Source organism: Dryas octopetala, chromosome 4 (genome assembly GCF_963921425.1).
Source record: "Dryas octopetala chromosome 4, drDryOcto1.1, whole genome shotgun sequence".
Taxonomy (NCBI): Eukaryota; Viridiplantae; Streptophyta; class Magnoliopsida; order Rosales; family Rosaceae; genus Dryas; species Dryas octopetala.
The window spans coordinates 17,530,428-17,543,967 of NC_141369.1; the positions used below are offsets into that span (position 1 = coordinate 17,530,428).

Genomic DNA, 13,540 nt, shown 5'->3' on the forward strand with positions numbered 1-13,540 from the left:
AGATTAATGAGATCGATCGAGTTGTGTAACAAAAAGAATTAGTTCATACTTAATCAATCTTAATTAGGCTTGCTTAATTTTGTTGATTCCCAAACTAGCCAGAGCTCGCAACTCCCGAGGTGCTTGATGCATTTATAAAAGCAGTTACTTCATGCATTTAAGCTACCCCTATTAAATTAGACTTATATTAATTAGTAATGACAAGTTGACAACTTTATATAAATGATAAAATAACTTCAAGCCAAAAAAGAAAAAGAAAAAAAAACTCTAAATCCTCTTGAATGAGCTGTCTTGTAAGTCTTAACTTGTGACTAAAATGCCAACTTGCATAGTTGCATGCACCCCCTAAATAGGGATGGACACGGGTCGGTTTGGTTCGGTTTAGCCCCCAAACCGTAGACCAAACCAATGCCTTCGGGTTAGTAATTTTTCAAACCAAACCAACCCAATGAAGGTGAAACAACCGAACCAAACCAAACCAATTAAAGTCGGGTTGGGTTGGTCGGTTTAATCGGTTTGGGCATGTCTCAAAATACAATTAAAATTTAGGCCCAAATTATAAATGAATGAAACTCCCTTTAAGTTATAAAATTAATGTCTCTATTTTCTACACATGAACCCAATTCAGTACATGTCTGCTTTTACAGTAGAACAATTACAGTCACATGTAAAACAAGAAAGCCATATATGTGAAACATTAATATTAATATATTAAAGAATAAAGCCATGTGAAAGATTAATATTAATTTATTATAATATTAAAGAACATAGGCCATGAAACTAGGGGAGGTGAGATGAGTTCTCATTGCTTTGAGCCTTTGACCATTCTAAACAAGGTGAGATGAGAAACTAGACATGTGAATATTTAATTTAATTTTTTAAATTTTTAGGTCGGGTTGGGTCGGGTTTGATCGGTTATTTGGAACGTCAACCCGCTAACCAACCCATTTGAGGTCGGGTTGGTCGGGTTATGAACCGACCTCTCTAAATTGGGTGTTAGAAACTGAACCAACCCAACCCATTTTGGTTGGGTTGGTCGGGTTGGTCGGGTTGCATCGGGTTATGTCCACCCCTACCCCTAAATTCGGACCCTTTTCAGTTTTCTGCCGGAAAGTTAACTTAATTGTTTTCTGCAAAATCATCTTTCTTTTTTAGAGACTAAAGAAACAATAATACGGCATCATGTTAATTATATTGTTAGATTCTGTTTGGTTGCAAAGAAATCGCATGCAATTAAGAAAAAAAAGAAGAGGCAAGTCAAGAAATTGCAGAGCAAATACATTTATATCCAGAATAATACATTGATTAAACTATACATCTGCATATCGATCGCTAGGAAACAAATTGTACATTGCCTTTCACAATTATCACAGCTAGCTAGCTCTTACAGATATATTCATCCAAAAAAAGGGTAACAGATTTAACTCTTTTTGTTAAACTGAAAACAACAACAAAAACTTAAAAAAATTAAAAAAAATTGAGTAATTCATAAAGAGCATAGTTTGTAGTTAAATTTTTTACATGAAAAGGGCAGTTCTGGGCCGATCGGATCCAGCAATAGAGGGGTAGCTGGAGATAGAGACTCCCATTGGGATGGCGAAGGAGGACTCCAAGAAGAGCCGCTGGTGGAAGGTCTCGAGGCTCGCGCTGGCCTCCATCAGCTCCTTCACCATCTTTCTGTACGACTCTTTCAGCTTCTTCAACATGCACTTGTACTGCACCTTCACCCACCTCACTCTCATCCTCCTAAACACCCTTGCCACCCCGACCCCCCTCCTCGCCTTCTGCCCGCCCCCGAGCCGGACTATCGGCAGCTTTCGGCGGCGGAGGGGGATCCCGTAGCGGCTCAGCCGCTGAGTTGGGTCTGTGAGCCGGTGGCTTTGCTGGTCGAGCTCCTGATCTCGGGCCATGTGTGTGAGGAATATAAGAGAGAAAGTTGACTAAGTGAAAACAAAAAACTACTAAGGCATCGTCCTTGGGTGAGCTATGTGGGCCCTTTATATAAGGTTCAGAGTGGGGCCCTTTGAGTGATCTTTGCCGTTGGATCGGATTAACGGTGGTGATCAATCCATGTCAAACTTGAAATTAATGATGGATTCATACTAGCCGTCCGATTATAATTTGAACTCTGCACAACATTCATGGTATACTTGTTTATGTGGGCCACATATGTTGATTCTTTTTTCTTGGTCCTTTTTATTGGAAAATTTGCCCCATTTAGTCATTTACTAGTTTTAGTTTTAAATTTTGGTTTCATTAGGTTGATGAAATAAAGAAAATTCTGCCTTTTGCTTACACCTTGCACAGTGCACACTGAACTCCCTTGCATGAGTGCAACACCTGTAAAGCAGTGCCATAAACTTTTTTCTCTGGGTGAGATAAGGCCATATACTTTGCCTTAAAGTGACATTTGAGAAGGGTTCTTTTACAGTTTACTCACTCATCTCACATTTAAAAAACTACTATCAACTCATTATTCTTGTGATACCTACATATAGTAAAGTTGAGTTCATCTGGTACATAGTAATTCAAATACCATCCACACAAGCATGAGCATATGAATATTGAATACAAAGTCTTTATAATTATTATTTTTGGATTTGGTGAAATTTGAATAATGGGGTTGGTGAAATTTGAGTTTATTCTGTATTTTTATAAATCACATATGGTTCGTTGGTCAAGTGTTTTTATAATCACATACATAATATATATCACCCTCTTATTATGACTTTTACTTTATATATTGATATTATACTATATTATATTAAAGGATTTTTTTTTTTATATTTTTTTGCTGATAATAAAATAATGGGGTTGTAACTTGTAATCGAGCTGCATCATTCCAACAAACTGAGATTAAAGTACAACACACAATCGAATTCACTATGAAGCAAAATTTTAAAAAATATATATTATATATATTTTTTAGAGATAATTAGACTTAGGTTCTTTAGAAAAACAGTTTTTAAATAGAGATTGGCGGTGTTTTAAAATTTAGAATTAATTACTCTAAGGTACCTTTTACTTATTGTTTTTACTCTCTAGTGCACCAATTAGTTTTTTTTAATAACAAGGTAAGTTGCAGCTAGTTGGCTTATCTTGAAATCTGGTCAATTGTCATTTTATTTCCTTTTTGTCTTTCTCTTTCTTCTCTCTTCACGTTCATCTTCTCTCTTTATGCATTTATGCCATTTTAAGTCAAACTGCAGTTTTTTGCATTTTTCTGCAGTTTCTGAAACTACAAGTGAACTGAAACTGCATAAAAAACTATAGTTTATGCAGTTTACAGTGAACTGAAACTGCAGTTTCTGAAATTACAAGTGAACTTTCTGCAGTTTCTGAAACTGCAAGTGAACTGAAACTGCATAAAAAACTGCAGTTTATGCAGTTTACAGTGAACTGAAACTGCAGTTTCTGGAATTACAAGTGAACTTTCTGCAGTTTCTGAAACTGCAAGTGAACTGAAACTGCAGAAACTTTCATATGGTTGCTTACTAAACTGAAATCTTTGAGGAATTATTGTCATTTTGTGCTTTGGTATAGTAAACATACATTGTCATTTTATGGTTTTCATAAATAAAAACCATATTTCAATGAAAAAAAACAAAAAAAGAACGCTTCTATCCTTTATTCTAAAATATCTTGGCCAACAACCTTATATAAAAGTTATATCTTTTCTAACCAACAAATCAGTATCAGACACTATCCATTTGTTAGCTTTTTATTAATTTTTTTGACCCGTTGCAGTTGTAAGGATATGGTTGGTATTTTGGTTTTTTCTGTGTCTATTTTGGTGATTACGTGGCATGAAGATCTAGTGAATTTGAAGCATGTGGCCCACAAAAGAAGAATATGCCGTTGAGTTTTTGTAGGATGTGACCTGCAAAGTAAGAATGAGGCATTGGGTGTGTTTGGTTAATAAAAAATGTTGTCAGTACCTTATAATTAATGGACTCTAAAATTTATAAGAAAATTCTTTTAATTCATAATAATTTATAAGAAAATCATTTTAATTCATAATAAAATCATTTTAATTTAGAAGAAAATCATTTTAATTTATAATAAAGTTTTTCTCTAATTTGAATGGTATTTTCCCCAATTTGAAGGGTATTTCTCCTCCTAGGGTGAAAAGTAGGCTTTGTAGCCCAAAATCTCGAAGTTAAAACATAATATAAAGCCGTTAAAAAAGAAAAATAAAAAAACTTAATTAAAAACCCTAAATAACTACCAATCTTAGTCTAAAAAAGACTTATAAAATGAACTGAACTCTAAAACTCTCTATTTTTTTTAAGCAACATTCAAGAACATAATAATGTCAATGTGTATCAGGGACATGTACTAATTAATGCAACCTCCTAATAATATAATGAGTCATACGTAAGTGATGACTGTAGTCTGTACTCTGTAGCATCATCACATTGTTGCTTTAGTTTTATCATTTTATGTAAGCTCAAGCTCTGATTTCTAATCAAGAAGGATTAGCGCTACTAATTACTGTATATGTCTGCGACTCTGTGTTGATGATACATATAGCGATGTGTATGACCTCAATTCTTTTATTATGCTGACTTTGTGGCATATCATATGTATATATATCTATATTTTTTTTTTGGTAGCTATGTTACATATAATAATTGATTGAAAATATTCATCAAGTGGACTTGGGTTTTTTAATTATTCTAACTAAGCTAACTAAACCTTTCCCTTTTGTTGGTTTGGGCATATACTAAATTGAAACTCTGCTTTGGATTAGGCCTTGAACTCTATTGCTCTGTTGCCTGTTGGTATGTTTGGGTTTCAAAAGGCTCTCACTCTAACTTAGCCCATAAGTTTGGTCTCTTTCGGGTGACAATTTTAGAGCCCAGGTTGGTCTTTCTCAACTATTTTCCCTGAAAAAAAAAAAAAAAAAGTTTTGAGTAAATTCAGAATTAAAAAAAAAAAAAAAAAGTGCGACGCCTGAGAGATTCGAACTCTCGCGGGGAAACCCCATGTACTTAGCAGGCACACGCCTTAACCACTCGGCCAAAGCGTCGCATCTGATTAGTCTACTGAGAGACTTGTATTTATAATAGTTGGTTTTCAGGGCACAAGCTCAAAGAACGATTATATGCCAAAATTCACTAAACATGTGGGGTCATTAATTCTTTTTTGCATTACACATTACTTCTTTAGTGTTCTACATGTCCACATTCAATAATCTCTCCAGCATTTTCCAAAGTCCAAATACAACAATTAGACTTTGGATTATTAGAGAATTGAATAACTTAGAGTCTTAGACGCATGCATATACCTATCATTTCAAGCCTTCCTTCTTCCTTTTTTTTTTTTGGTTTCTTTTCGAGCCTTCCTTTTCACCTTTCGAGTTTATATCAAAATAAAAAGCAAGATTGTGTGGTGTAAAGTTGCAAACCTTTTAAGCCCACCAAGCAACAAAAGTGCGGATTATGTCGCTTCTCTTAGGGGTGTATTCAATATAAATTTCTATATATTGTTGTAGAGTTTGTTTAAGTGATAGACTTATATAGTCTATAAATTTTTATTGATTCTCATAGACCTTTATAAAATTCTATAGAGTTAAATAGATAGACTTTCACATAATTTGATAGATTCTCAACAAATTTGATAGACTTTTTTTCATAAATTTATATAATTATAATTAGATTAAATAAAATATAATTTATTTTAACAAATGCATAGCTCTCACTCTCGTAAAAAAACGTATATATATATATATATATATCTCACTCTCACACTCATTTCATCAAACACCTAAAGTGCATCATCAATAATTCAAACTTTACAATAAAACCAACAAGTGCAACCCATAACATCTTCAATCATACTCACTACATTCCCATCTGCATAATCCTGACAATAAAAATCAATAATTAAATAAATCGAACTAGAGATTTCTACTGCCATTGTTTGCCGACTTGCTTGGTAGACATCACTAACCCAAAAACCCAGTGAGGTTGTTGATGCTCTAGAATACCGCACTCGGCATCACTGGTCCTTAACTCAAAGTTTTTTTTTTTTTTTTTTTTTTTTTTTTTTTTTTATTTTTTTTTTTTTTATGCTTTTGTCCCCTATTATTGGATTTTCAGGGCTTTTTTTTTAGTTCTCTACCACAAGAAATGATATTGTGCATATTCTATTGGGTTGATGGTATAAAAGATAGCTCAAATTGTTACATTAAACAGTTGTTGAGCATAACTTGATTCAATTTATTGCTTTAGGTAAAGTTCTCAAGCTTCAATTTTGCAACAATGCAAGGTATTCAAATAATCATAGCCTGCCCAAACACATTGAAAGCCCAATTCTTTAAATTTATACAAAGGGCTGATTCATGAGTTAAAAATTGCATAAAACAAAGACAGTGTGACCATAAATATTAGTCCGGACAGCACAACCAATGCTCAATAGTCAATGTAAACAAGCATATATCCCCCACTGCAAAACTAGGTAGCTCAAATGGAGGAGGAGGAGGAGGCTGAGAACCCAGTACTGGTCCACCTAACAGCAACCGGACTCCTCACAAGGTGACTCCCATCCGACCACTCAATCGACCCGTATCTCTCTTTCTTACTATACCCAACACCTTCTGCAAAAGTAACCTCATACGCCTGAGTCCTATTTTCAGCACTAAACACCAGCCTACTCGGCGAAACGCTGATCTGAACCCCAGCCGGAGCATTCACTTTCACCTCATACACCGCATCCAAAGCACTCCCAACATTTGTGACAACTCTCTTGTACTTAACAATGTCATGGTCAGACTTAAAAACCACCGAAAACGAAGGGTAATTTAGATCACCGGGACTAGCCAAGCCCCCAGTAGTGCCCAATTTTGTCTCGCATACATCAGAACCCGCAGGCTTTCTCACGAAAACCGCTATTTGCCTCGGACTGTACCCAATGGAGCACAAGAAGGCCACATAGTCGTCGACATTCATGTCATACACCAAACCCGGATTCAATGCTCTGTTGGGATCAACATGCCCTCCTCCTTGAACAAACGGGGTCGAATCTTCCCCGGTCGCCAGGTCCTTAATGGTGTTCCCGGTATTGTCCAACGTATAAGCTGTTGTCACCAAAGCAGATTTGATAGCAGCCACGGACCAATTCGGATAAGCCTTTCGGAGAAGAGCAGCAATGCCGCTAACATGTGGGCAAGACATCGAAGTTCCCGAAATTATGTTGAACTCCACGCGCCTCGGATCAATCTCCAAGTCAGTGGGGGAAGAAGCCCCGGTCCAACCGGCCAAGATGTTAACCCCGGGAGCAATCACGTCCGGTTTCAGAATCTCCGGCGTGATAGAGTTGGGTCCTCTGCTCGAAAACGAAGCAACCTTCGGAGATGGCGGTGAGGACCCAATTACAGTACCGCGGAATGTGATTGTGGCAGTTGGGTATTGCCCGATTTTGATGTAGTTTTTTATCTGCTCCGCTGCGATTTGACCCACCGTCGTCGCCGGAATTAGGTGTGAGTCTGCGATGAGCTCTTCACCGCTGTCCTCTGTATTCGCCAAAATCATTCCGAGCCCACCTGCCAGCTTAACTGCGTTTCCTTTTTCGACTCTGGCATTGCCTCCGCGATCGCAGACAACGATTTTTCCGTTGACTTTCGACGGTTGGAGACTGCCGGTATAGCAGTACCGGCTTCCGCAGTCTCCACCGTAGACTAGCGGGAGATTGAAATCGGGAAGTGGGTCACCGGAATACAACGACACGCCGTTGAAGACTCTGCTGTCCCCCAAAACGACGTCGGCCGGGAACTCTCTGTCGATGGTGGAAGCACCGACGGTTAGAATCCACGGCGCGATGTTGGTGGCTGTAAATGGGCCGGGCCCGGAATTCCCGGCAGAGGCCGAAACCAGAACGCCGTGCTGGGCCGCCCCGAAAGCTCCGATGGCTATGGAGTCCTGGTCGTACGGCGGCGCGTGGCTGGCTCCGACGGAGAGCGAGATTATGTGAACCCCATCGGCGATGGCTTGGTCCATTGCCGCCAAAATGTCTGAATCGAAACACCCAAAGCTCCAGCAGATCTTGTAGGCTCCGATTCGGGCCTTGGTGGCCATGCCTCGGGCTTCGCCGTAAGCGTACTGGTAAAAGCTCGCGTTGGACACCACCGAGCCGCCGGCTGTGGAGGCCGTGTGGGTCCCATGGCCTTCCGTGTCACGTGGGGACCTCGATTCCTTTGACTCGTCCATGGGTGTGCCGAGGGCGGACTCGTAGCCGTTGAAATAGGCCCTGGCGCCAATGATTTTGCGGTTGCAGGCGGAGGCGGGAAAGTCACTGGTGGTGACGCAGTGGCCTTTCCAGGCTTTCGGGACCGGGCCAAGGCCTGAGTCCGAGAAACTCGGGCGCTCGGGCCAGATCCCGGTGTCGAGGACTCCGACTACGACGTCGTCGGCGTATTCGGAGTTGGGCCAGAGGCCGAAGCTGTCGGCCAAGCCCAGGAAGTTGTAGGTGCGGGTGGTGTGGAGGTGGCGGGCTTGGTCGGGAGTGACGGCGAGAACGGAAGGGTGGTCGCGGAGCGTGGCGGCCTGAGCGGCGGTGAGGGTGGCGGAGAAGCCATGGACAGCGCGGTCGTAGGTGTAGAGGAGTTTTGTGGGGTGGGGGGAGGGAGGGAGGGAGCGGATTATGGAGTGGTACCAGCCTCGGTGGGAGGAGAAGAGGGCGGGCTTCTCGGATTTCGACACGTGGACGATGAAGGTCCGCGGTGGACCGTCGGATTGGTGGTGGTTAGATGGGGTTGAGCTTGTTACGTGGAGGAGACATAGGAGGACGATGAAGAACATGGCCATGAAGGAGTTTTTTCCTCAGAGTTTGGAGAAAGAACGGTGAGTGTCTAAAGCTCAGTCTGTAATAGTGAGCTGTTTTTATGGCCACATGGCTCCACAAATTTGGTTGATCTTTTAATTTGTACAAAAATTTTGGTCAGGTTCATTGGTTTTGAATTTTTGACCATAATAATATAATATATCCGATCAATATGCATAAAAGAAATGATAAAATCTGATTGATTCTGGATCTGATATTTTTATGATTATCTTTCTTGTAAGATTGGGGTTGTTTTTGGGTTAGGGCCAATCAGGGGCATAGTCGTGGATGGAGGACTACCAATCAGGACAAGGGTGGGACCAAGGATGTTTAGTTGGTGTGGCAACAAATTGGTAAATGACAAACCAATGAATGTGGTTTATTATCCAAAGATAAGGACATGGAATGGAGAATCAAGTGGCCCATGTGTGCATTATTCTAGGATTGGCAATGGGTATGGGTTGGATAACTTGGATTCAATAAGATGATTCCATTTACAAGTATCCCCTTACTTAACATGAAAATAGGGTATCCACCTCTACAATACATACATGATTCATGTATGATCTATCATCTATGTGACTTTGTTAACTATCACCAAAATCAACTAATTAATTAGATGGTGGATTCTAGTCTAAATCGGGTGATTGGCCGAATAATATTGTCCAACTCTGGTGATGTGTTGTTTGTTACTTGTTATGGTAATTTCATTTATGTGTATGAGATTCATTATAAGACTCACGTATCAAATTATCAATGAGTGACAATTATTTATAATACGATTATGATGCATGAATGGTCAACAAGATTTTTCTTGCGGCATGAACTTGAACAGGAGACAAAGGAGAAGATTCCCAAGTGGATTATAGATTGGCATTACTTATTCAATATGCCTTTATCAGTTATCCCCAACAAATTTTCATTATTTGGAAGAGAAATTTCCTACATCACTCCAGCATGGGATCGAGCTACATTTTGCCCCCATTATTGGTTCTCTGAAGAAGACATTTTCAGATATTAATATTGGTGTTACGGTTTGTGGAGTGATATTCACACAATTCCTGACAGTCTGACACAAACCGGCCAGCACATCAATATTGGTGTGGGGAGTGATATTCAACAACTTTAATCAAGAATTTAAGAAAATATGAAAAGAGCAGTGGAGTTTGGTGGTAATGATTAGGTTCCACTTTTCATAAGGCTGCTACCCACAAATGACAAACCAACACTACTCAAGTGCTCTTCCCTCTCCTTCTAAAGCAAGACAATAATTTTACAAGACAATGATCTCTTCCTCATGTTTTAAGTGAAGGTTCTTAATAAATGTAAGGTGCTAGTTACATAATGTGCATTAAGATTACTTGCATAGAGTTATTGCATTAGCAGCACCAATATCATAGACAATATGGATTACAACATGTTTCTGCACAATTAGAGACATAAACAGGTACAGCAGCATGGACAATTCATTTTCTTCAAGCAGCTGCAGCCAAGTCTTTGGGAGTTACATGATGGACAGCAGGGACATCTATCCTGGTGAAGCATGCAGCAGCCATTACAGCAGCAAATCCATGCAAGTTTAGAACAAAATCCTCCCCTGCACAACACAGGTCTATGCTTTCAGATTCGCAAACATTTCATTCCAACAATTCGTTTTTTGATAGCATCAATATGTTTAAAGATTTCAAAGTTGAGGCATTGACCAAACCATTTGTTTTATAAAGATTGCACAGTTTCTTAACAAGCTTTGGTTGGTTTATCACTCTTTCCAACAATGCTTTCTAACACTTCTGTCAGAGACACCAATATATTGTTCTAACACTCCTGTCAGAGACCCCAATTTGGATATCACTGTTCTAACAATTGTTTCAACAACTGTTAAACTTTTGTGGTTTAACAAGCTTTTGTGACAAATTGACAATTGTTTATTAACCATTATTCAAGTCTCCAAAATGTGAAATTCGACCAAAAATGAATTGTTGCAATCACATGAATTGTTGAACACCACACTAAATTTTGCTGCTAAGCCATTATTCCTAGAAAGGATGTGGATCATAAGCATTGAGCGAACAGGCTTATAAGTGAAGCAATCTCATTTGTATTTTTCTGCTGAGAAATGTATAGAAAAGAGTAAGCATAGAATTCAAACTATTCTTATCATATCGTACTGTACAACTATATAGTACATTCTAGGCTTCTAGCCAGCAATATAACAAAACCCCAAAATCTTCTATCCTACTACTTTAGCCTTACATCATGTCCAATATAAACTGCACTGAGTTTTTCTCACCTCAAAGGTGATCACATTAAAAAAAAAAAACATATATATCTCTATAAAATTTCCTTTAAAATATCTTCTACCTGTAAATGCAAATGTCCCCATTTGTATTTCTAGCGAAGGGAAGAGAGTAATTGAAGTAGAGAGGGCAAAAGGAAAGACTAAGAAACGTACCACATCCTCTTCAAACAGTGATGGCGTTTTAGGGTCTCCTCATCCCTGCTTAAAACAAAGTGATCATGCAAATTTTACTGAGGCAAAATCAGCGTACAGATTAATATCAGTAAAATGGTTTTGATGTTCAAGAGTCATACGTACACAGCGATAAAAGGATCTGGGTTGGCCTCTAAAAAAGCTTCAAGTCTGTAAATAAAATGTGAATAGGTAAATGAGATCATTTATATTATTACAGATGGGGAATTGGACACAATTCAGTGTCACGTTCATACAGAAATCAGACACATACTCTTTGCAGCATGCCGAAGCAGGTTGAAGACCTTCAAGTGACTTCAACTCCTCCTGCTTTCAGTGAATTTTTCTATAATTATGCACACTTTCATCCCTCTATTAATATATCATACTAAAACAAACAGAGGATTCATACTTGATACTTCTCAGAAAAGCACACACACAATCAGAACGTAATCAACGGTTTTGAATTCTCTGCTTGTTTTATTTTTGCTTGTTGATCACTCTTAACCGGGTAATATAAATTCATGCGTTTATCTAAATTCTTGAAATTTACTGCATATAAAGCAACTAGAATATGTGTACAAAAAAGGGGAAGTCAAAGTTTTGAGAGTTGAGTGGCCAAAAAAAAAAAAAAGTTTTGAGAGTTGACCTGAAGCAGACGAATCTCTCTCTCCAATGCTTGAACCTGGACCATCTGCCTCCGCTTTCCGTACAAATCCAAACCCGGCGGGAGAGATCTCGGGTTCGTTTCCCGACCCGCCGAGGAAGAACAGCTAAACGACGCCGTTAACGACGCAGAGGTAGAGTTGGAACTACACTGACCCTCCATATGTTAGTTCTCACAGTAAAAACGTCGCTGTTGAGTTTTCTACACAGTAGTAGGAGAGGTAAACTGGTAATACTCGCTGGTTTCCGGAAACGGCGTCGTGGCACATGCGTGGGCCCAGACTACGTGTGTGTCTGGCTGCGACGTTGACAGTGACGCTGCAATTCCCAAACCACATGAGTGACGAGACAGACCAAGTAACGTCTCTGAGGTTGATGTGTGTTTTTACCAAATAGCCCCTCGAATTTGTATGCTACTGCGAGACGATGCTATTTCCGTAAATTCAATGTATGTCATCGAACTCGAGGTTGCTAACGGACAAGACATTACGAGCGAGGAAAACGCTCGTGCGGACCACATTGCTGACGTGTCGACTACCGAAACTAAAATTTGATGATGTTGGCGGTTTTAGGCGCGGACAGTACAACGTGGGCCAGAACTATATGGGCTTGGGATCGGGCTCGTAGCCTAGTATTTTTCATAAATTTTTGCTGTGCTTTAGAAGCCGATTCATTTTACACATTTCTTTTCGCCAAATAAAATATTGGTTTTTTTTTTTTTTTGAGAAAAAATTAACAAATAAAACACATATTTTGATTATTGTTTCATTTCAAGACATTAATTTTGATTCATGTTAATGAATGACACATACTTTCATTTTGTGTCAATTAAGGACCATGTTTTTTTTTTATCTCAACTTTGGCCCGATGTTGGACCCATCAAAACTCTACCAAACTTAATAAAATTATACTGGCTTTAAAGATATGCATCTCCTCTTTAAAACCATATAAAAATCACCCAAATCGGATTTCTACAACTCCAGATAATCAGCCCTAAAGTAGAGTACCTGAAACTGTCCGATTTTTCAAATTTTTTCCTAGAGGTCAAGTTGGATAGTTGCGGGTACTCTACTTTTGAACCAATTATCTGGAGTTGTAGATGTCCAATTTTAGTGATCTTTATATGGTTGTAAAGAGGAAATGCATAACCGTAAATCAAGAATAAGTTTGATAGATTTGGTGGTGTTTTGATGGGTTCAATGTCGGATCAAAGTTGAGATAAAACAAGGTCCTTAATTAATACAAAATAAAAGTATGTGTCATTCATTAACACGAATCAAAATTAATGTCCTGAAATGAAACAACCATCAAAGTATGTGTCATGTTTGTAAATTTTTTTTTTTTAAATAGGTTAATGTCCAAAAATATTGTCGAGTTGGTAATGCATAATTATATATATATTTTTTAAATATTATTTGTTGATGTGTCATGAATTTTTTAACTTTAATATAAAAAAATGGATTTTAGTCTAAATTCAAAAAGACATATGGTTTTAATAAAAATGATAGTCAAAATCTGAACTAAACCCTAATTATCTCTAAATTTTTCCCTATTGAAATTTGATGGTATATGTTTCGTTTA

The 13,540-nt window shown here is 38.5% G+C and overlaps 3 protein-coding genes and 1 non-coding gene across 4 annotated transcripts; all 4 read right to left on the reverse strand.

Moving 5' to 3' along the window:
• Positions 1 to 1,506: 1,506 nt before the first annotated feature.
• LOC147287511 (uncharacterized) lies at positions 1,507 to 1,910 on the reverse strand. The gene has a single exon (XM_086242613.1). The coding sequence runs from the start codon at positions 1,908 to 1,910 to the stop codon at positions 1,518 to 1,520; it is 393 nt and encodes a 130-aa protein (XP_086098739.1). The 3' UTR covers positions 1,507 to 1,517.
• A 3,040-nt stretch (positions 1,911 to 4,950) lies between these two features.
• TRNAS-GCU (transfer RNA serine (anticodon GCU)) lies at positions 4,951 to 5,032 on the reverse strand. The gene has a single exon. It is a non-coding gene; the product is annotated as a tRNA-Ser (tRNA).
• Positions 5,033 to 6,358: 1,326 nt separating this feature from the next.
• Positions 6,359 to 8,999, reverse strand: LOC147287513 (Subtilase family protein). Its single transcript, XM_086241790.1, has one exon. The coding sequence runs from the start codon at positions 8,805 to 8,807 to the stop codon at positions 6,468 to 6,470; it is 2,340 nt and encodes a 779-aa protein (XP_086097916.1). The 5' UTR covers positions 8,808 to 8,999; the 3' UTR covers positions 6,359 to 6,467.
• A 1,200-nt stretch (positions 9,000 to 10,199) lies between these two features.
• On the reverse strand, positions 10,200 to 12,069 carry LOC147287514 (guanine nucleotide-binding protein subunit gamma 3-like). Its single transcript, XM_086242763.1, has 5 exons — positions 11,943 to 12,069; positions 11,568 to 11,620; positions 11,420 to 11,464; positions 11,276 to 11,320; positions 10,200 to 10,420 (listed from the first exon to the last, which is right to left on the reverse strand). The coding sequence occupies exons 1-5, from the start codon at positions 11,985 to 11,987 to the stop codon at positions 10,255 to 10,257; spliced, it is 354 nt and encodes a 117-aa protein (XP_086098889.1). The 5' UTR covers positions 11,988 to 12,069; the 3' UTR covers positions 10,200 to 10,254.
• Positions 12,070 to 13,540: the final 1,471 nt, after the last annotated feature.

Excerpts from the sequence above, each read along its gene's own strand:
- LOC147287511 (XM_086242613.1), bottom strand. The coding sequence starts at position 1,910 with ATGGCCCGAGATCAGGAGCTCGACCAGCAAAGCCACCGGCTCACAGAC.
- LOC147287513 (XM_086241790.1), bottom strand. The coding sequence starts at position 8,807 with ATGGCCATGTTCTTCATCGTCCTCCTATGTCTCCTCCACGTAACAAGC.
- LOC147287514 (XM_086242763.1), bottom strand. The coding sequence starts at position 11,987 with ATGGTCCAGGTTCAAGCATTGGAGAGAGAGATTCGTCTGCTTCAG. Across the intron at positions 11,621-11,942 it reads GAGAGATTCGTCTGCTTCAG|GAGGAGTTGAAGTCACTTGA; the intron begins GTCAACTCTCAA and ends CACTGAAAGCAG. Across the intron at positions 11,321-11,419 it reads CCAGATCCTTTTATCGCTGT|GGATGAGGAGACCCTAAAAC; the intron begins GTACGTATGACT and ends TGTTTTAAGCAG.